Source organism: Doryrhamphus excisus, chromosome 20 (assembly GCF_030265055.1).
Source record: "Doryrhamphus excisus isolate RoL2022-K1 chromosome 20, RoL_Dexc_1.0, whole genome shotgun sequence".
Lineage (NCBI taxonomy): Eukaryota > Metazoa > Chordata > Actinopteri > Syngnathiformes > Syngnathidae > Doryrhamphus > Doryrhamphus excisus.
In genome coordinates, this window is record NC_080485.1 from 15,334,842 (window position 1) to 15,358,460 (window position 23,619).

Here is a 23,619-nt window from a genome sequence, read left to right on the forward strand (position 1 = left end):
AGATCACCCGTGTGTGCATCACTGATGAAGGGGGCGTGCTCAGACAAGAGGGTGGGCCGGACTTGAAGGTTGGCAGCTTTATTCATGCTTGAATGACGCGTGTGCCAGCAATCGTACGGTGATTTGTACAGATAAATACATGAACGTTACAGGCTCTTAGCAGTACAGTAATCCCTCGTTTATCACGGTTAACTGGTTCCAGACCCGACCGTGATAAGTGAACTTCGGCAAAGTAGGATTCCTTATTTATGAATCGAATATTATCGTAGCTAAAGCATTAAAAGAAAACATTCTTAATGTGTTTTTAACATGAAAATTTTTTAAAAAAAGAAAATTTTAGCCCTCTAAACATGAAATAATATTTACATTCCTATTATCCGACATAGTAGACTAAATAAAACATTTTAGTGTTGTTTTTTTCAGTTCCAGTTTCTTCAACAGTACTTCCTGCGGTGGCTACTGCCTCATTAATGTAACGTTACTGACACCTGGTGCCCAGTGGAGAATACTGCATGTCTTTTAATGCATATTTCCATTTTTTGTTCATTGTTATGCTTGGAAAAGCTTAATTTCGACTAAAGAGTAGCGAGGGTTTACTGTACTTCAAATCTCTGCCCCCTAGAAACGGCGTGACAGATGATGGCTGAGAACCGCTGCAAATACTAATCACAGTACATGAAGAAAGTAATAATACGCTGTACAAAGCAAACAGATCAAAAGGTGCTGGAAGAAGCAGCGGAACCGGACAAGCGTGGACGGGCGTGAGGATCCGCCACGATGGAGCAGCCCAGAGTCGCTTGCTTTTTCACATTCCAACTTCTCATTTAAGGCATGCTGAGGTCACGTAGAGGTCACGGCGCATCCCTACTCAGAGGGCGCTGTGGGAGGTCAGTCGCTTCCCGATATAGATCCTGAAACGGGACACGATAAAACCACACATATAACGCCAAAGCAAACCAGAACCGTGCTTGCATACTTGCTTACCCTAAGCCGACGGCGAGTAGGTGCGAGATGATTAACGAGGGCAGGAAAAGCTGCAGGAAGTCGGCCGAAAGCACGCCGCCCTTCTTCATGACGCTGGTGTTGCGGATGCTGAGCGGGGCGGAGCGCTTGGGGTGCTTGAGCAGGAACTCCCTGCGGAGGAGCGCATCAAAATTTCATCGCAATCAGCCGGGGGGGGGCCGTGCTGTGTCACAATCACGCCCTTCCTCAACTAGTGGTATGCTTACTTAACTGCAGAGAGTACATGGCAAGAGAATGTATACAGTTTTTATGATAAATTGTCTGGAACGCTCCACAATGTATGGTCAGCTTTACAGATGCCATGCCGGCTGTGTGTGTGTAAGCGGCGAGTGACAAAATCGGGATTTTTCATACCTGAGGGGGGACCTAACCCACTATAAAAACATTTTTATCAACTTCCACCAGTAGGGGGTGACGCTCAATGTGGGCTGGTGCTGAGCAGTGACCTTAGCGTCATGCGGGCACGTGGAAGGTCGCTATCACAGTTGTGATTTCCCACCTCCGGGGGGGGCGACAATGGTGTCACTGTGGCCATGCAGTCACCTATTAATGTCCCAACTCACTTTAGAAAAAAAACTACAAGCTACTGACCCACACGGGTTGCATTTACAACAGTTATATATTTCTACCACTAGGGGCGCCAATGGAGTCATAAACCGTCATACTGCCTGCCATTTAATGGCTTTGGGACCAGCACCGGAGATGTCCATTGACTTAATATTGTGCTTGCCGTCTGTAGTGTGTGTGTGGGGGGGGGGGGGGGGGGGGGGGGGGGCGGTCCTAATGCATGAGAATGTCAGTGAATGCATCACGTAAGAAGCACAAGCGTACTTTGGTGGATTATTCTCTGGTCGGCTGGGCAAGTCCCAGATCCAGTCGGAATTTTTGTTCATCATTATCATTTCCACTTCCTGTCTTCTCTCCTGGAGGTCCTCGTCCGACTAAAACCAGAAAAAAATGGCGGATTATGTCAGGGTCACCACCAAGTTTCAAATCAGTGAGCTCAAAACTAAAGTACCTGCAAGCTACTTCCTTCAGAGCCTCTCCACACAAGCAGTGGGGTGTGTCCTCTGAGTGGACTGTTGACACAGTGACATGTGACTGTTTGTATTTTGCAAGTTACACAAAACCAACTTCCCGTTTTTCCCCTCCCCCCTTCCCACTTCCCCCTTCCCGCACTGACCTGTTGCATTGCGAGCTTCCCCCTGAGCTGTTCCTGGCGGACTCATGTTGGGCGTCCAGCAGCATGTTCTCCACGTCATCCTGGGTGGACGTGGGCATCAGCAGCTCCTGGCTGCTTTGTGAAGCCGCCCCGCTGAAGTGCAACTCCACCCAGGAGCCTTGGAGTGGGGGAAAAACATCATAAGTGACATGGAGGAAGCTACACACAAAAAAATGGAGGAGGCTACACAAGCTAGGTTAATACGACAAATGCTTAACTTGAGGGAATATCTAGACGACTGTTTATATTATCTATAAAAAAATATTACATATTATTATTAAAACATGTTACATATAGCGTTCTTTGTGTTTACATAAAAAATTCCAACCATTTCATTAGCTCCACAATCACAATGTTGACATGCTAGCTAGCCATAGTTTCTCCGAACACAATCAAATCAATATAAAACAATACCTTGCAAACTCTCCTCCGACGAAGCGTCCTTAGGTAGCGCCATTGTGATTCCTTTGCCTCCTCCTCCGTCGTCGTCAATTCTGGACTAAATCTCAAAACAAAAGTGGAACGAAACTGTGTCGAAATCTGCAGCAGCTGTGGATAAGTGTGTCGAGCTGGACAATAACAACGACGCAACCGAGTGTTTACCTCCACGCCGATTGGCTGACGAGAGGGCGCGAACTCCACGTAGAGGAACCCGGCCCCGCCTACTACAGCGAAGCCGCGCATGCTCGGTTGCGCCGCATGGGGAATAACATGCTTTATTGCGTCCCTTTGACGTCATTATAGCTGCTTTGACGAGGAAATGACACTATTAGACGATGGAGATGTTCGCCATAGTTATTTTGGAGCCAGTAGATGAAGGTAGTGCACCTTATTTGCCGGCAGGGGGCAGTCAAAACTCATATGCCCCCACAATGCACAACCATACTACTGTGTACACAACCTATTTTTTTTTTTGAGTATTTACGATTTTGTTTACAAGAACAGCATAGATATTTTACCACCTTTGCTTGTACATTTATGTACATTTTTACATAAATATGTAAAAATGTAAAAATACTTGTTTTACTCCCAAATGTGACTATCAGCCAGTGTTTATTTTGACAGGGTAAGTCCATCAAGTCAACACCAACAGTTCCTACTCAGTCGAGGAGCCACCTCCAAATTTGAGGCTGGCAAATGTAATTAGTACTCCTCACACAGAGATTAGCGTGACTGATTATTCCAGGAAAATTCAATTATTTCTTCAATTTAGGGAAGCTATTATTCTGAAATGTGTCCTCCTTCCTGCCAGGCATTAGAGTTTGTTCCTATTGTGTTCTGAGCCTGGCAAAAACACACTTGGAAAGCAACATGGTGGAAAAGAAAAGGTGTTGTAGTGTTGCCATGACGGGATTTTATCCTTTTTTGACACACAATTCACATTTGCGGCTGCACGGCGGTCTAGTGGTTAGCACACAGACCTCACAGCTAGGAGACCCGAGTTCAATTCCACCCTCGGCTATCTCTGTGTGGAGTTTGCATGTTCTCCCCGTGCATTCGTGGATTTTCTCCGGGTACTCCGGTTTAAATCCCACATTCCAAAAACATGCTAGGTTAATTGGCGACTCCAAATTGTCCATAGGTATGAATGTGAGTGTGAATGGTTGTTTGTCTGTATGTGTCCTGTGATTGGCTGGCCACCAGTCCAGCGTGTACCCCCCGCCTCTCGCCCGAAGACAGCTAGGATAGGCTCCAGCAACCTCCGCGACCCTTGTTAGGATAAGCGGTAGAAAATAAATGAATCTTCATACTACATGTTCTTCTTCTGGACTTGAATTCACATTTGATTATCAAATAGCTAAAAAAAAAAAAAAAGCTAGGATATATCACCAAAATATCCACATATATATAGAAATATAGGGCACATACATATAGTAAATATAGAAAATTAGTTAATATGAGCTAGCTTACAATGCTGTCATTGGGAAAATGATCAAACCTGAATAAACAAAACAGAAACTCAACTTCCTGATTGAAAAACCTCCAATATCGTATTCACACCAGGCCCAATGGGGATGATGTCGGTGTCACCATTGTTGATTCAATCATAAAAACAAACATTTATGAAGCCAGAATCAATAAGGAATGTCCCCGTAGCAATATCGTGCATTCTTCTGCTGTAAGTGGTTTAAATCTTCATACGATACGCTGTGAGAATGCGGTGACGGTGTTAGTAATCGACTTAAAGGTTATGAAGGTTTTGTTTGCAGCAGATGGCATTGGGCTATTATCTTCAATCTTCATGACGGCGGAATCGCACCATAAAACAACAGAATGCAGATCAAAAATATGGTATCATTTATATCCAGCGTATGAATGTGATCTCCGCCATCTTGGCCTCTATCGCCACTCCACATTTGAACCCCCAAAAACATGTTAATTATGGATTAGCGTTAAAAGCCTTCAGGGCTGTATTTAATATTAATCAGCCATTATGAGGCCACACGTAACAACGCTCATTGCCTCATATGATTTTATGTGCTCAAATATAAAAAAGCTTGAGGTAGGATTCCATAAATGATGAGTCTCGTATTCATGTTAACTCATTTTGTTTGACTGTTGTTTTTATTTAAGTGCGACTATTCTTTTTTCAAATGAACTAGCTTGCGGACAGGAATGTGATGAATAATTGAACATCATATTCTTTTGCACGAAGAGGAAATGTAATTAGCGGAAGGAATGAAAGGGATTGGAAGGACCGTCCCTGTGTGACTTTTGTTTTATATATAATAAATATATATCTTTCTCCATGTTGCTCCCTTGATCCCACATGGGGGGGCCTTACGCCCTTGAGTCCCCAACGTCAATTAAAGAGCGAAATACTGTATTTCTTTGACTGTTAGACGACATAACACACATAAGCCACAACTTACTGAAAAAACGGCATGAATAAAAATACTTGGAGTATTTTTCCCGGGACCTGTCGCATGTTGCTAGGCAGAATTTGTGGGACATACTCATTTGTGCCCCATCATTTAAATTGAGTCGCTGCGTTGTATTAAATATAAAATACATATTTGGAAAACCAGCAATGCCACCTGCAGAGCATGCCTGGCGGGTTTGGGAGTAATGTATTTTTTTATGGGAGTTTCTTTAACAATTCTTCAACGTCAGCTTTACAGATGCCATGTCTATCAGACACATTTAAGGTATCTGAAGCTCCATTTGATTTTTAAAAAGGGGAAGTGCACTTTTTTTCCCATTTTGCCCATCATTCCCAATCCTTATGTGAAACATGAAGACATATTTCTTTCCCTTTTCTGTGCATTATAACACTACAAAAAGAGTTAATATGAGCTAGCTTACAATGCTGTCATTGGGACACACCTATTTCGACTATGAAAAATAAAAGAAAACAACCTCTAACAATGTTGCATGGTATGATATCCACACTGCGATCATGCATTAACACATATACTGATGATAACATGTAATAGTTGCAATATTTTGCCATATTTGGATGATTTAAAAACACAACCAAAACTTATTTTCTCACTGCATTGATACACATTCTTATGCTAGTCTTTGTAGCGGAACTGAAAGCTAGGTATCCACTCTTCCGTCTGGGGATGATGCCGAGACGATAGATTAGCGACGCGTTGTGTTCGTCTGCCAGATGAAAATAGTTTTTCATGTCCAATATAATAATAATATAGCTGTAGTAATATAGTACAAGTCACTTATGTAAATAGAAGACTGTTGCCGCTAATTTAACTCGTTTGCTAGAATACACAGAAAAGGGAAAGAAATATGCGTTTGTTCATGTTTGCTGCACGGTGGTCAAGTGGTTAGCGTGCAGACCTCACAGCTAGGAGACCCGAGTTCAATCCCACCCACGGCCATCTCTGTGTGGAGTTTATGTGTTCTCCATGTTTCCTCCCACATTCCAAAAACATGCTAGCTTAATTGGCGACTCCAAATTGTCCATAGGTATGAATGTGAGTGTGAATGGTTGTTTGTCTATATGTGCCCTGTGATTGGCTGGCCACCAGTCCAGGGTGTACCCCGCCTCTCGCCTGAAGACAGCTGGGATAGGCTCCAGCACCCCTTTGCAACCCTCGTGAGGATAAGCGGTAAAAAATGAATGAATGAAGGATTGTGAATGACGGGCAAAAAGTGTACTTCCCCTTTAAGGTGTGGCATTTATTTAATGAAGTGGACACCACAGCATGTGACCAATCGTGGTACGGCCTCAATTCCAGCAGAGGCTTTGTCTTTATCCACATGTTTATGTATATCTTAGAATCAGGCAGATTTTAGAAACCGCCAACTTAAGCTGCTGGGATTTTTGTTTTTTTTTACAACACACAAACTTTGAAAAACACGCAACTGATCCGAGATACGTCGACAGGCTTGAGTCCACTCGCTGATGAAACGGAAAGTCGGCGGAGAGAAAAATAAAAAAAAGCAAATGCCGCTCGTCTGCTACGGTACAGAATGTAACTCGATCCGCCTGCGTCTTTATCAGCCCTGGCGAGAGGAAGTATCGTATACTCCAGCGTGCAGCGAGGCCCCGTGTCCATCCATAATGAATGAGCCAACATTCAATTAAAACCCTTCTATTCATCTCCGGCTATGATGTAAACTTATTAGTATGGTCTCGAGGCCTCTGTCTGACACTGGCAGCCAGCCTTCATCATCTCCGCATGTCTGGGAGGCAGTCTGCTCTCTGCGCTCTTTAATTGCCTCAAAGTTCAGCCGCCCTTTGGAGACGCATGACGAGAAGGTTTAAAAAGAGATTGAGGCGGACCAGCGATGGTGGGAACTAAGCAAGCCTGGTTTTTATGGACTGTTGCATGGAGCGGCTTTGCCTTAAACACTCGAAATAAATCTTTGTCACTGCAGACTGTCCGAGTGGACAGGTGGGAATTTATGATGGGAGCATAAAAGATCAAACCTACAGGAGTAGACCAGGCGGTCCCACTTGGTTCAAAACATATTTCAAGAAAAAATTATCTCATCTTTGTGATATATTTGTATCTTTTTCCCCTCATTTTTGCTGTATTTTGTTTAGTTTAGTTTTATTTTGTATTAATTTTTAGCAACCAGGCTCACAGCTCGGAGACCCGAGTTCGATTCCACCCTCGGCCATCTCTGTGTGGCATTTACATGTTCTCCCTGTGCATGCGTGGGTTTTCTCCGGGTACTCCGGTTTCCTCCCACATTCCAAAAACATGCTAGGTTAATTGGCCACTCCAAATTGTCCATAGGTATGAATGTGAGTGTGAATGGTTGTTTGTCTATATGTGCCCTGTGATTGGCTGGCCACCAGTCCAGCGTGTACCCCGCCTCTCGCCCGAAGACGGCTGGGATAGGCTCCAGCAACCCCCCCACGACCCTTGTGAGGATAAGCGGTAGAAAATGAATCTTCATACTACATGTTCTTCTTCCTGACTTTGTTCCCATAATATTTCTGTAATATTTAACATCGCTAAAAAGCTACTGTAATTGTAGATTTAGTTGGTTTATCATTATATTACAACTTCTTTAATATTTAAACTCTGCGACTAAAATATTATTTTTCCTCACAATATTACAAGCTTCCGGTCATTAAAAAATGTGACTTTTTTCTGTTGGAATACGACAATTTTTTTCTCTTATAATTTTTTTAATCTTCTCGTTGAAATGCAACTATTTCTATTAATATTTTGACTTTATTCTTTTGCCATTTCTCCTGCTATAACCATGTCAACTTTGTTCATCTACATTTTGATTATTATAATTATGACACTGTTCCTACATTTTGACTTATTCTCATAAGATGAAATATATTTTTGGTTATTTCTCCTGTTCGTAATTTTTCCTGTAAAATAATATTTTTTAGAACACGCAATGGGCTAATGTACAAAACCAGCCAGGTCGACAGTAGGGCGTTTTCATTGGGAAAAAAATGTCAAGGCATCAGATAAAAGTGGGAAAATGAAAATTAATCAGTTCCTAGGTCAAACTATCAGCATTTATGGAGTGACCTGGAAAAGCCTGAGGTAGCTTATAAGATTCCCAAGTGGTCACAGAAGTGTAAAAATAAGCTAACCACTGACAAAACAGTAAAAAATTGTGTACTTACCCTCAGGAAGGAGGGCGATTAGTGTCTATGGTTATCGTCACAAGGTTCCTCCTTTCCATCACTGCTGTCCGTCCACCTGTGGGGTCATCACAATAAAAGGTCATCACATTTTGAGTTCAATTCCAAATTATGTGACGGGACAAAAGTTCTACTGAACTTCATAAAACTGATGTTTGATGATATTCCGTGTTTTGCTTCATTTGTTGGGCACAACCGTCTGTGCCCCACAGGCCTAAAGTAGTGTACCCCGCATCTCCCTCCAAAGACAGCTGGGATAGGCTCCAGCATACCCGTGAACCTCGTGAGGATAAGCGGCATAGAAGATGGATTTGATACATAATATGATACATATTGTAATGAAAGCTTTTTTCACCACAGTGCCATCTGCTGTCTGTGATGGGGTACTGCACTCGTGCAAACTTAACCCATTAGTTGACCTTACGCCAGATTCTAAGACGTTCGGTATGCATATTTCCCACTGAAATATCATATATTACATAAAGAGTGCAAAGGCTGACATACCAATGTCATGTACATATTACGCAATCTTTCTCATGGCTTATTCTTCATGGGAACTCCAGCACAGACATTTTCTGCAGAGTTGTCGTATTTTAAGCCTCGCAGACGATCACTTGAGCCCAAACATGCGTACCACAGGAATCTCAAACAACGGCGTTCCACACAGGAAGTCATGGGAATCTTTTATTGAGCTTCACAGGCCGGGTTGTTTACTACGGCCATGTGAACGCTGCACTAGAAAGCAGAAGATAGTCGGAGAATGTACGATAGCGCACACGGAGCACACTCGATAAGCCGCTGTGTGCATATGGAAGCTAATTGTGTCATTTGCAGCAGGCGCTCGCGTTTCCAGCGCTTTTGTCGGAGTCGTGTTTGACTCCAGGGGAGGATTTAATGACATCCTGATATGAAGGGCTATAATTCATAATAAACTGCCTTCAATATTGCTGAGCCGCCCCCACGCACCTCCTAGCTTTAATTCTCCCTTCATATAAACGTCTCCAGCTCGGGAGAGGATAGTTACTGGAAAAGAAAAAAAAAACATTGCCTCTTAATGTCATGAGTCTCATTGCAATGATGCTTACTGGATAAAATTGCATAATATGTCATTCTGACGGCAGTTAGAAAGATGAAAAAAAATGTAATGGATTTTGATGACAATTATGCAAATATAGTTCATAGTTTCTTAACGTTAACATTCGGAATAAAGTCTTGTTTCCTCTGACATATCCTTGTACTTGTACAAAGGCTAAGAAAGTTAATTTGGTCATTTGACTTTAAATCATAAGGACTAAGAAAAAAACAATCATGTGATCTCTCCCACTCAGCACAAAAAAGGGAAGGAAAAGTCAGAATTCAATGTAATGAAATGTATATTGCATATTTTTTGGAATTGCAATTTCATCAGTCAAAAATGAATCATAAAAAAAGAACAAAGCATACACTGTATATACTGTATGTCGCATTATATTTCACAAATTGAAGTCCGGGAACAGACATTTAATCTGGAAAGCAACGTTATTCAACAGCACACAGAACAACAGGTTGAATAGGTATCGGCTATGTTCAATTTAACAAATTAACGCTTAATTAAATGAACATAACATGCTACCAGTCCAAAAAGCAAGTTCACCGAGCTCCCGATCTCATTTCACATTGCGGAATCCATTGAATCCATATATAAGTCGCAGGACCAGCCAAACTATGAAAAACATGCGACTCATAGTCCGAAAACTACGGTCATAAAGATAAATTACCATTATGTATAAAATACAATTGTTAAAAATTTTGTAAAAAAAAAAATTTAATCAATAATAGCTTACAGAGGTTACATTTTTTTCAGTTCAATGTTAACGAGAAAGAACAGAAAGAACGGAACACATTAACAGTTATTCAACTACACAATATCATAAAGAACATACCTGGTAGGCTGAATAGGCTAAACCAACATAACAAGCAAGTTCACCGAGCTCCCGATCTCGTTTCACATCACGGAATCCATTGAATCCATACATACTACTATGTCGCAGGACCAGCCAAAATATGAAAAACATGCGACTCATACTCCGAAAACTACAATCATATAGATAAATTACCATTATGTATAAAACACAATTGTTATAAATTTTGTAAAAAAAAAAATTTTTTAATCAATAATAGCTTACAGAGGTAAAAACATTTTCAGTTCAATGTTAACGAGTGACAGAAAGAATGGAACACATTAACAGTTATTCAACTACACAATATCATAAAGAACATACGTGGGAGGCTAAATAGGCTAAACCAACATAACAAGCAAGTTCACCGAACTCCCGATCTCATTCCACATCGCTAAATCCACAAAATTCCCAAGCCTAAAGCATTTAAAAACATGTTCAATTGTACAGAAATGTTGATATAAAAGTCGCAGGACCAGACAAATTATGAAAACCTATTGTCCATAAATTATGCTTATATTGATAACCACCGTTATACAGTAGATGTAAAAAAAAAAAATCAACAGTAGCTTAAAGAAGTTTCATTTTTAATGTTTTTTTTTCCAACAAAGTTAACAACAAAAATGAAAGACTGAATAAATACTTTTAAATACTTCAACATGCTTAGGATCCGTTCCGAAATGGTCAATGGCCTTTTGGACAGAGGATCTTCTTAAAGGACCTCCTGAAGTCGTGATTAAATATGGTGTATATGACGGGGTTCAGGGAGCTGTTGCAGTAGCCCAACCAGAAGAACATCTTGAAGAGCGTCTCGGGCACGCAGCACGTGCACACGGCGGTGAGCGTGTACGTGAAAAAGAAGGGGAACCAGCAAAGGACGAACACTCCCACCACCACGGCCAGCACCAACGTCAAGCGCCTCTCTCGACGTTGCCTGCCCTTCCATTTGCTCGCCTCCGACTTGGGAGCGGCGTCCGTTTCGGGCTTCCACTTCCGAGCCGGGCGTTTCTTTTTCAGGGAGCACAAGGCTACTTCGTTAGCGTCGGATGAGGACTGTTCTTCGTCTACTTCCTCGTCTCCGTTGACCTGCGTGGACTTCCCATTATCTCTTCTTAATTTCTTTGGATCTTCCGGGTTTCCGTTTTCTCGTGACTTTTCACCTGGTAAGGTTCGAGTTCTCTGCTTGGCAACCTGGTAGATCCTCATGTAGACCAGAACCATAATGGCGCATGGCGCAAAGAAGGAAGCGGTGCTGGAGAAGATAATGTACCATCGCTCGTCGTTAATTCTACACTCGGGGCGGTCCTCTTTGCCCTCGTCCTTCTTCATGGTGATAAGAGGCGGGAAGGAAATAATGGCCGCCAGCACCCAAACGACGAAGACGGTGCACTTGATCCTGCGCGGCGTCCTCAGCAGATTGTACTCGACGGCCCGTGTGATGGACCAGTATCTGTCCAAACTTATGGCACATAAATGGACGATGGACGAGGTGCAGAAAAGCACATCCAACGCCAAGTAGATCTCGCACCACACTTTCCCAAAGTACCAGTAACCCATCAGCTCATTGGCCAGCGAGAAGGGCATCACCGAAGTCGCCACCAGGATGTCGGCACAGGCCAGAGACAGCAAAAATAAGTTCTGGGGGGCTCTCAGCGCCCGGCTGGTGGTCACGGCGATGACGACCATGACGTTGCCGAACACGGTCAGCAGGATGAGGACGCCCACCAGGAGGGTCATTGGCACCGAGGTCTGGGCGGTGTACGGGTGCCTGGCGGGCGCGACGGTCTCATTCGTCAAGTTCAGGCAACCCATTGACATGATTAGCTGAGCTCAGCATCACGGGAAGCAGCCTTCATTTTCTTCAAGAGATGTCTTCTTCTTCTTCTTCTGTGTCATTCCAAAAAAAGACACTTCCCAACAACATTAATCCGTGATCCTAGTGGAGTCCGACTTGGAAGTCAATGCAGGAAAAAAAGCACCCAGATGTGGTTGAAGCAGATGTTTTAGGCAGGTATGGTAGAATGGAGGGTGGCTCTTTTATAAGAGCTAGATGTGACGCTACCACCAGTGAGGGAGGGGTGGGGGGGGGGGCTCCTCCTGCTTGTGGAGACTGCTAAGCACACTCTGAAGCCTGATAATGTCCTTTTCATATATTGGAGTCATATGAAGCACACATGGAAAAATACAAGTTGCCATCTTTGCTGCTTTAAATCATTATCTTGGGTCAATAATGTTTGTGTCTATCTTTTTTTTTAATTTAATTTTTATAGGGATGTCCAATATTGACATAAAATGGGATACTGCATCAAACCAGTATCATTTTTTTTTCTGCCAATGGCTAGCATCATGAATCTGAGATCAACACGAACACCATCTTCCTGTTTTGTCATGAGTTATTCACTGGTGTTTCCTGTCTGATTTCTTTTCATCACGGCTCCAAAATAAGCCAAATGGAGCCAAAAAAGTGGCGAGTGCCAGCATTAGTGTCCGTACTGATCTCACTGCCACTTTGTGTCTTTGGCAATCAGCCATTACTTCTTCAATTATGGCAGAAAAGTAACCTAATATGTCAATTTATCCTCTTCCTTAATCAGTTATGTATTTTTTTTTATATTTTAAGGCATGTAAAACTATAAAAGTGCGTTTTTGGGTGAGACTTAGCATAGAACTACAGAGTCAACCACTGATGACATCATTGGCAGGCGACGGGGGCTGACTTCTGGTTCCCGCTTCCGTGTGTTAGCAAGCTAATAGGCTGTAAACAATTAATTTTTATGATTAAAAATACATTAACACAGTTGTAATCATGTAGTGTATTAATACGAGCGTTTTGTTGTTACGTCTGCCTAAATTCTGCCTAAAAAGCTGACGACTCATGAGAAATATGTACAGGTTCATACGCTTTCTAGTGACCGCAAACCAGCTGCACATCACGCCAAACAGGAAACAGAAAACCAAAATAAGAGCACAAACACTACGGACACAAAACAAAATTAAAGTCCAAGCGGTCATGCGGAATATGACACGAAGTCATGTATGACATACTGCAGTATTTAAGTTATCCTGACGTCACAAAATGAAATTACTGTCAGTGAGGCCTACCTGGTGATGGCACAAATTCCGTTTCGTATGGAGGTCTCTTAGCTTGAAAAACTGTCCGAATCTCTTTCCTTAATGCCAACGTCGTCATATTATTTGTGGAAATATTTTGGTCAATTCCTATGTAACAGGTATGTTTCCAAACTTGTTTAACAAAAATCATTACACTGAAAAGATTATTGCTGTCAAGGCCGCTGGAGACATCCGAGAACTAGTTGGGGATCTGTACTGTTATCGCGAGATTTTGATTTCCTGTACCGGAAGTACGACGTCCGACCGCTGTTGTTGCTCTGTTCGGCTGAGTGGTTGTGTTTGGCCAATTGAAGACGACGAAGTTGAATGTTTACAGCATTTACATCTTAGGTGCATTCATATAAAGGCAAGTGAACTGTTAATTTGTGTCTTTTTAATGTATTGTTGCCTGTTTTCGGTGTGACAACTTGTTAGCATTAGCTCAATGCGATAACAAGGCCGATGCTAACTGACTCAAGCTAGCGGTAAGTTTATTTATCACGCGAATCAAATGATACGTTTTATCCGACTTTTTATTCCAATTTATGTCTTTTGTATGGTTTATGTGTTGGTGTGAATCGAATCCGCCGTGCTAATTCGTTCCTTAAATGCACATATATTCGTCTCCGGCCGTGTGCTAATTACGCATAGCTAAGTACACATAGCATAGCAATGCTGCTAACGCGCTAATGACGTTCCACACAGATGTCGGAGGACCTGGTGAAGCAGCTCGGCAGCTACAAAGCTCAGCTCCAGCAAGTTGAAGTCGCCTTGTCCACCGATCCAGACAATGACGACCTCCGCAAACTACAGAAAGACTTGCAGGTGTGTTTGCGTCAATGTCACGCATGCTCACAACAATAGTAGTCATTGTGTAGTAAGCCCAAATAAATATCTTATTTAATTCTTTAAATATTTACTAAATTATTGATGTTGTCATTTTATGGTGTCCGATGTGATGTTTAGACACCCATGACTTATTTTGTTTTTTTGCCCCCCCTCAGGAAGTCATCGACTTGACAAAAGACCTCCTGGCCTCACAGCCCGCTGAAGCCGCTCCCAGTACTAATGGCGCTCCGGCGGCGCCCGCCAAGCACATCTGGAGAGTGGGGGACAAGTGTTTGGCCGTGTGGAGTCAGGACGGACAGTGAGTGTCTCGCCCGGATGATGATGATGATGATGATGATGATGATGAAACCATTGCCGTTGTTGCTATTATGATTTGGTTGTACCCCGTTTAATCACCCACATCCCCACGAAGGTCTTTGAATGGTACTCACCTGCTTACAGACGTGGCTCTTTTGCAGGGTGTACGACGCCGAGATCGAGGAGGTGGACCACGAAAACAGCACGGCCGCCGTCACCTTCACCAGCTACGGCAACGCCGAAGTGATCCCGCTGCAGAACCTCAAGTCGCGGGAGGACGGGGGGCACCTCGACGACGACCTGCTCGGCTTAAAGTCCAAGTCCAGGTACAGACAAATACATCAAGTCTTTGCAACGTACTCGTTTTGTGAGGTTTAACCCGGTGGTCTTGTTACCGCAGGAAGGAGCAGATTGCCGAGCAGCGAGAATACAAGAAGAAGAAAGCACAGAAGAAGGTGCAGCGAATGAAGGAACTGGAGCAGGAACGAGAGGACCAAAAGTCCAAGTGGCAGCAGTTCAACAACAAAGCCTACTCAAAGAACAAGAAAGGACAGGTGAGATATAGCCGTACATCTAAAGTCTTACTTATATTGCGTAATATGTGTGTAACGGTGACTATAGGGGTGTTATTTCATGTCGTTGTCTCTTCCAGGTCAAGAGAAGCATATTTGCATCTCCCGAAAGCGTGAACGGCAAGGTGGGCGTGGGAACATGCGGCATCGCAGACAAACCCATGACTCAGTACAACGACACATCCAAATACAACGTCAGACATTTAATGCCACAGTGACCCCCGCCCCCTCCAACTCCTGTAAATACACTTAACCCTTTCAGCGGTGCAGCCAATATAATAGTCTTTTCCATTTTGTGCGTACACAACAAGATCCACCTCCATCACGTGACAGAGGAATGACCGGAACACCGTTTGAAACGTCGATGTAGTTTTCTTCATATCGTGCAGGTGTGACAAATAGAAAGTATGTTCGGAATGAGGTCACAGGAAGTGTGATCCCAAGCAAAGCCCTAATTCCACAGCTCAACACTTCCAAGAACTGCTGTGTATTTTTATTTTGGATGGAAGAACATCAATGGCGGCGTTGATGCTTTTCATTTCTGTATTTATAACAGGAAAATAAAAGATCGTGTTTTGTTTTGTTTATTTTTGGCCTTTTATAAATGACTGCCTGCTCGTTATTGCTGCCTTGCTGTTCTTGTCTGCTCCTCTGGGGGGCGCTGAAGGCTCGCCGCTGCCTCTATGGCAGCGTTATGGCAGGGCTGTCCAAACCGTTTTTCCAGCCAAAAATGAATGGACGCAACTTTACCACTTTGATATTTTATCAAGGAACACATGTAGATATGAGATATATATTTCATAATCTCTTTGTCAAAAAACTGCCAAGTGTAAAGGCCTATCGGTATCACAATTTTTACATGACACTTTCCCCAATTTTCTGCATTTCTTTTGAAATATTCTTTGTAAATGTTATTTTGTAATATCATGACTTTATTTCCATAACTTTCCCTAAACATACTTTGAGTACATGGTTATTTTTCACCATTTTAGACTTTATATATTTTGACTTTCTTCTTGTAAAAGTTATTCTTGCAACTATATATCATAACCTTTTCCATAACATCACCTCGCCCCTTAAAAAAACAGCCTTAAAAAAAACAACCTTTTTTTCTTTAATACTCCAACTTCATGCTACTAAAATGATGTAATATAAGTTATTTTTATAACATTTTTAACACAGCTGACGGAAGCACATGTAATACCAGAATAACACACAGTCGGTTGATGTCTTGGTGGAAGAAGAGATTTATTAGGATTCCGGGGAGTCGTCAGGATCCATAAAGTATCAGCAGGGCACCAGCAGCATATTTTGACAGTCACATCAGACCCCTAATGAAATCTAAAAACATCGGCTGTGCTTTTTTTTTTTCTTCTTTTTCAATCCACGTGAAGTCCCAAACACAATGATTCTATAGTGCATCGTTCCATATTTCCCAACACGTTGGGTGGTGGGGGGGGGGGGGGGGGGGGGTCGAGGGGAAGCGGGTGAGCGCGGGGACTTGTGCAATAAGAGTCATACACCCACGATAAGACACAATTTGGTGGTGATGGATTCACGAGTGGAAGGAAAAATATCATATCTGAAGCAATAACGGTGTCAAAACTAACACGGCGTGTTTTCAATTTTCCTGATCATACAAACAATATTACAAATATTACAAATCCAAAAGTGTTTGGTTGACGCTACGGACATTTCATTTAAAGCTTTGTCGATTCCAAAGCGCATTACAACATTCGCCACGCGTGCACTGTAGCTTCTTCAAATCATTGACAATCTTTTCTTTCCTCCCTTTTTGACATCATTCCCACGAGTGAAATGTATTCCATGTTGGACGGACACAACGTCAACGGAAAGTGGATGCGTTATTGCTTTAGCCTTGTGCTTCGACAAGTAGTGGATAGCTTATTCCGCTCTAAGCAGGGAGAATGCATTCAAAGGGTGGGGGGGTGCCGAGTCGCTTCAAACATTTCTTTCCCACTCAAGCTGCAGCGCAATTAAATATAAGCAAATAAATATAGAAAATAAATTAAAAGAAGTGATGCTTGCGGCTCCGAGCCCGAGGACATTATTTTGGAATGCAGACACGGAAGCCCTCCCAGGGCGGAGAAGAGCTTTTCTTTTCACAAGGCAAATGTAGCGGAGTCCTATTCCGTACGGTCAGCTTCAAGCTGGTATTGTTTGTGGGTTTTTTTTGCTGGTTTATCCGGGGATCAACTTGATTGATTTGGAGTTGTACCCCCCCGTGGTATTTGGGTGACTGTTGAGTGAAGGTGTGTTTGATTCCGGCTGGTCACAGGACGACAACAGACATTCAGGTTTCGAGAGTTGAGCTTAAGGCTGGTTCTTTTAGGTGGACATTTTAGGTGGGGGTGTGGTGAGAGAGAGGGGGGGGTGTTGTGTATCGCTGGAGGCTGGTGATTGTTAAAGCCGTAAAAAAAAAAAAAAGAGTGCGGCTGGAGAGGTGGAAGCACAGTGAGTGTTGCTGACCTCAAGCGGAGAAGGCCACTTTGAGCAAGCTGCAGGTGGAGTATCCTTCATCGCTGGCTGAGCTCTGCCGGCTGCTCTGGTCGTCCAGGTCGCTGGCGGCGCCGCTGCTCACACTGTCCATTTCTCCATGGGAGAACTCGGTGCACTCCACGTCCACTTCAATGTCCTCTGAAATGACATCACGTGTACACTCGTCACTAACACTCTCTCTCTGTGTGACAGGAGAAAACACCGTCAAAGATCATCTATTTACATTGGAAAATGGGAGCGTTGCAGTTCTTATTTTTTTTGTCTCATATTACATGCTTGATGTTCAAAAAAATCAAATATCCTTTATGTCGTAGAACTGCTCTATTTTTAAGTCAAAGATCCTCTATAAAACAGGAGTCCTCAGCTGTACTTAAATGACAAACTATAGCAAAAACACCACTCAAAGATCCTCTATATGACAGGAGTGGAGCAAAACCCCTAACCAAAGATCTTCAATACAACATCAGCATACTGCTGCATGTACCAGTACTGTAAGTTTTTACCTACTGCAAAAATGCTAGTTAAAGATCCTCTATATCATTATAGGACCGCACCAAATCAAAGATCCTTTTGATGACAGGAGAGCGTTGCAGATTTTAAGGACATACTGCCAAAAAAAGTGGGGAAAAAAACCTTGTCAAAGATCCTCTATATGCCAGAAGTGCACTGCTGTTTTTAACAATCTTCTGCAAAAATGCCAGTCAAAGATCCTCCATTGCTGTTTTTAAATGACCCTCTACAAAAACACCAGTCAAAGATCTTCTATATGACAGGAGTGCATTTCCCATTGCAAAACCCCTAACCAAAGATCTTCAATACAACATTAGCATACTGCTGCATGTACCAGTACTGTAAGTACCTACTGCAAAAATGCTAGTTAAAGATCCTCTATATCATTATAGGACCGCACCAAATCAAAGATCCTTTTGATGACAGGAGAGCGTTGCTGATTTTAAGGACCTACTGCCAAAAAAAAGGAAAAAAAAAATTGTCAAAGATCATCTACATGCCAGGAGTGCACTTCTGTTTTTAACAATCTTCTGCAAAAATGCTAGTCAAAGATCCTCTATATAAAATAATAGGACCGTACCAAGTCAAAGACAGGACAGCGTTGCTTATTTTAAGGACCTACTGCCAAAAAAAAGTGGAAGAAAACTTGTCAAAGATCATCTATATGCCAGGAGTGCACTGCTGTTTTTAACAATCTTCTGCAAAAATGCCAGTCAAAGATCCTCAATGTGACAGGAGTGTTCTGCTGTTGTTAAATGATATACAGCAAAAACACTCGTCAAAGATCCTTTATATTGTGAGACCCCTCTGCTGTTTTCAAACAAAAAAACACAAAGATCTTTGCTGTTTTTAAGGACCTTCTGCAAAAGAAGTATTGTCAAAGATCCTCCATTGCTATTTTTAAATGACCCTCCACAAAAACACCACTCAAAGATCTTCTATATGACAGGAGTGCATTTCCCATTGCAAAACCACTCACCAAAGATCTTGAATATACAACATTAGCATACTGCTGCATGTACCGGTACTGTAAGTATGTACTGCAAAAATGCTAGTCAAAGATCCTCTATATATAATAATAGGACCACGTCAAGTCAAAGATCCTTATGATGACAGGAAAGCGTTGCTGATTTTAAGGACCTACTGCCAAAAAAAGAGGAGAAAAAAAAAACACCTTGTCAAAGATCATCTATATACCAGGAGTGCACTGCTGTTTTTAACAATCCTCTGCAAAAATGCTAGTCAAAGATCCTCTATATATAATAATAGGACCGCACCAAGTCAAAGATCCTTGCGATGACAGGAGAGCGTTGCAGATTTTAAGGACCTACTGCCAAAAAAGGGGAAAAAAACCTTGTCAAAGATCCTCTATATGCCAGGAGTGCACTGCTGTTTTTAACAATATTCTGCAAAAATGCCAGTCAAAGATCCTCAATGTGACAGGAGTGCTCTGCTGTTAAAAACACTCGTCAAAGATCCTTTATATCATGGGACCCCTTTGCTGTTTTCAAACAAAGATCCTTTTGATGATTTTATGATATGAAAATATGAATATTATCTGTGCAAAGCCGTCCGGGTCTTGGATGGGGTCTCCGTGCAGTGTTCCTAATTAAGTGTCCAGTGGGCATACAAAGCTGCTACCTCTTTCAGACTCGGAGCGCTCATCAGAGTCCATCGGCGAGGCCAGACTGTCCATGCGGACCCGGTCCCGGTCCCCGAGCGTCTGCAGCTGGGCCAGCTGCCTCTGCAGGTACCTCTGCTCCCTCTCCAGCGTGTCCAGCTGGTGCTGACTCCTTCGGTCGGCTTCTTCAAGTTTCTGCCAGGGAACAAAGACGCGTGAGCTAAGTTAGGAAAGTGGAACTTCCTGTTTGTGTGTGTGTGTGCTTCCTCTTCCTGTACGCTGGCTGCACCTGCTCAGACCAGACAAACACAGCAGCACGTTTCCTACACTTGAACGCAGCATAAAAGTGTTGACACCAAGCCATCCCTTTGTATAATATTACTGGAATAAAACGAAATATTATGAAAATAAACTCATAATATTACAAGAGGAAACGTACTATGATTATTATGAAGATTTTTTTAAAATTCATGTCAATCATACTAATAATATGCAGTTTTTTTCTGAAATATATAAAGTGACCCGGTACAATATCCCATTAAAGACGCGCATGGAACAATATAGTTTCACTTTCTGCTGTTCCACACCACTTGCATTGGGGCCGAGTGTTGCAGTGACCCCCCAGATCCAGCAGGTGGGGGGGTGAGTGTCATATGTCCGTGTGTCACCGTACGGGTGTTGCTGATTGTTTTTCGACTACCACACCTTGATGTGTGCTTTGGCCTTGTTGAGAAGTCCCAGTGTGGTGTGCCGACTGCAGTCTGGTCCCAGTGGAATGAGCGACTTCAACCTCTCCAAACAAAGGCGGAGATGTGCTCGTCTGTCAGGGGAGATACACAAAAGCAGGAAGTGCGGCCATTAGTATGAAGCAGCACCATAATAAAAATATATACTAGTATATATAAGTGGATCAAGTACAGATGTAATCTATTATCCGCTTTTTTAAAATATTAAACGTTCACCTCCCTGCAACATCCAACTCCTAAACTCCACTTGCTTTGTTTACCCAACATTTCAGTTTGGCATTAATGCATCCTGACATTTGTCATCTGCTCCTAGCGATGGCTGCCTCGTCCGACGACGAGGGAGGCTGTGCTTCAGGAAAGGAGTTCTGTTGTCTGGAAACAGATGCTTCACATTTGCTGACTGGGGAAATGTCTCCAAGTCCTCCAGGAACCGTCACTCTTAGCTACAGAGGCCGCACGGTACACATGGCTAAGGGCTACGCCCCGTGAAAGGTGAATTTACAAGCTGTCCTTAAAGATAACATTTTGTTTTGATGATTGCAATGACATGAATTCACTGATGCTGCAGGATTGTATTACTCACCTATTCTTCTCCAGTTCGTTGTGGGCTGATCTATAGGTATGACAAATAAATAATACATTTTTAATATGACAATAACACCTATAACAATCTATGAATGTAAAGTAATAACCATGACTGTGCACAAAAAAGACCATATTGGTTAATAATTTGCACTGGTTAACTCACCTATTGTGAATATTATCCAGTTTCCTGTTCTTGAATTTACGCTGTTTCTGTGGGTGTGCCATCTGGCTGGCAGGGTAGGCTGAAGCATAACCATGCTCACATTCTGTGGGATTTTAAATAAAAGAAGCAATGATACAATGAGTTTTACCCCATGTTGTAGATTAGCTTGGTAGGTTAGCTTGGCTAGCATTATGTTGTGACCTGAATATTAAGCAAGTGTAGTCTGTACATCTATGTAAATGATCCTTGTAAACACTACGGTCATAAAATACAACGTCGAACACCTCAAAATATTTTTTGCTACTTTTATCCTCCTGGTATTACTCCTAAAATACTCTGCGTGAAAGCCTAAAAGACCCATCGTGTCCCTCTTCCGGGAACACGTCAACGTCACAGTTGAAGGCGCGTCTGATTGGCTAACTGCATTGTGGAACATGTGTGCGGACCAATGAAAAAGTCGGCATCCCCATGCGTGTTACACTTCTAAGGAAGCGGAGCTGTACGGTGTATTTTTTTTACTTGAAAATATTAAACAATATGTGTTGGGAAAGGGTTCGTGTTGTTTTGAATAAAACACTGAAGGTTTATTCGATTTGTACCTCCGTTTTTGTTATTCGATATTTTAGTATTTGTATCGTGACCTAAATATTAAGTAAGTGTACTCATTACGAGTACTTAAAAGCGATGTAAACAATTCTAACACAGATTTGACCATCAAACACGAGTCCATACTCCAAAATGTTTATTTTTGGACACTAATATCCTCAATTTCCCACTTCATAGCTGCTCCGTTTAAAAGCCTTCAAGTCCCAACTTTTTCCGGTAACATTGTGACGTCACATAAAAGCCTCCCTCTGATTGGCTAGCCGCGCTGGGAACATGGGCGCGGACCAATGACAACGCCGCAATCCGTTCCATGTGGAAACCATGTGAATAACATACAAGGAAGCGTAGCTGGTAGCTGTATATATACATATATATGTATATATGTGTGTTTAAACACATTTATTTTTTTTAAAGTACATTTGCCATTAGAGACTGGTTTGTGTTGTGTTTAAATTATTGAATATGTGCGATTTCTTAAAGAGGATGGTGGCATAAGGGGGATTGAGTTGATATTTAACTATATTATGGTAATTAATGTGCATATATGCATGTTATTTTTTAAAAAAACGTGCAATTGATACGTGTTAGCTCAAGTAGAGTGCAGTTTAAATGGGGTCCGATGGCCTCAAATGCAGCCAGCGATGCGTTTGCACCCTCGTATCTAAATGTAGCCCCATTTCCGGGTTGTCTTGTGGTGCGTTTAAAGCCTCCAAGTGAGGATATTGCTTCCCAGGAGCAGGTGAAATCAGACATAGAGCTCATCCTTGGCCTTGCGTTGCGTTGCCGTGCGCGTCTGTCGTCGCCTCTATTGTTGTCTGTCTGCCCCTCCACCCCACCCCCCACGCATACGAGGGACGTGCACCCCTGCTGCATGCACGTCTTCACTTACTTCCGCTGTTCTTCTCCACATTCTCGATGTAATGCGCCGCATCCAGCAGCACTTGCACGTTCTTCATGAAAGTATCGATGTGCTCCATGGCGGAGCATTCGGCCGAGCACTGGAACACGTCGCCCAGGGAGCAGTCGGACATCTCTCCCAGATCCTGCTGGTCCACGGAGGCGTCGGAGAGCTCCTCGGCTTTCAGCTCGTCCTGCTGGCCCACGTACTTCACCATTTTGCCCGATATGGCTAAATAAGCAGCCTGTTCCCCGAGTGTGTGTGTGCACTGAGCGGATGACTGACTGAGGCTGGATGGAATTGCAGTCCTTAGCCCTCAGCCACTTGCCCTACTTGGTGGATAATCCCTCCCACTAACGCATGCACGCTGCATCCATTGTCAACTGGGCCGTACGACACATCCTCATGATCGATGCTGCAAGGGAGGAGGAGTAACAAAGCATCATTTACATTATTAGCACGCCGTTATTACTAGCAATGGCGAGTCATCGCTGTCTGTGCAGAGTGGGCTTTAAAAAAACACGGGATCGAACACATGGCACTGTCAAGTGTAATCAATACTGCAGCTCTTTTAACTTAGCCCACATGTTTGTATCCCGCAAAAGAATACAATGTACAACCACAAAGTAGTCTTATAGGGTGGTACCCTAAGGAATAAGTCAAATTATCACAAAAAAATGGCCACATGACAGGAAATTATTTTTTTCTGCTCTTCTAAATGTAGTTGGAATGTTATGTTGTCATGTTAAACCATGCTAATGTTTCACATCATACTTGGAAATGAGCCGGCTCACTGTGACGTCACAGCAAGCCTTGCTGTACAAGCTGAGTGGGACCAATCATAAGTGGAGTGGGCGTGTCCAGAGGGGGGCGT

General features: G+C 42.8%; 3 protein-coding genes and 1 pseudogene across 3 annotated transcripts; 1 reads left to right on the forward strand and 3 right to left on the reverse strand.

The window, feature by feature from the left end:
- Positions 1-62: 62 nt before the first annotated feature.
- bnip4 (BCL2 interacting protein 4) lies at positions 63-2,850 on the reverse strand. Its single transcript, XM_058058126.1, has 6 exons — positions 2,660-2,850; positions 2,207-2,363; positions 2,042-2,102; positions 1,855-1,964; positions 985-1,134; positions 63-911 (listed from the first exon to the last, which is right to left on the reverse strand). Exons 1-6 carry the CDS (start codon positions 2,700-2,702, stop codon positions 869-871), a joined length of 564 nt encoding a protein of 187 aa, XP_057914109.1. The 5' UTR covers positions 2,703-2,850; the 3' UTR covers positions 63-868.
- An 8,101-nt stretch (positions 2,851-10,951) lies between these two features.
- Positions 10,952-12,079, reverse strand: LOC131108305 (alpha-2A adrenergic receptor-like). Its single transcript, XM_058059273.1, has one exon. The coding sequence runs from the start codon at positions 12,077-12,079 to the stop codon at positions 10,952-10,954; it is 1,128 nt and encodes a 375-aa protein (XP_057915256.1).
- A 1,497-nt stretch (positions 12,080-13,576) lies between these two features.
- On the forward strand, positions 13,577-15,718 carry smndc1 (survival motor neuron domain containing 1). Its single transcript, XM_058058455.1, has 6 exons — positions 13,577-13,745; positions 14,084-14,203; positions 14,383-14,525; positions 14,686-14,850; positions 14,925-15,078; positions 15,177-15,718. Exons 2-6 carry the CDS (start codon positions 14,084-14,086, stop codon positions 15,312-15,314), a joined length of 720 nt encoding a protein of 239 aa, XP_057914438.1. The 5' UTR covers positions 13,577-13,745; the 3' UTR covers positions 15,315-15,718.
- A 482-nt stretch (positions 15,719-16,200) lies between these two features.
- LOC131107932 (max-interacting protein 1-like) lies at positions 16,201-23,167 on the reverse strand (annotated as a pseudogene).
- Positions 23,168-23,619: the final 452 nt, after the last annotated feature.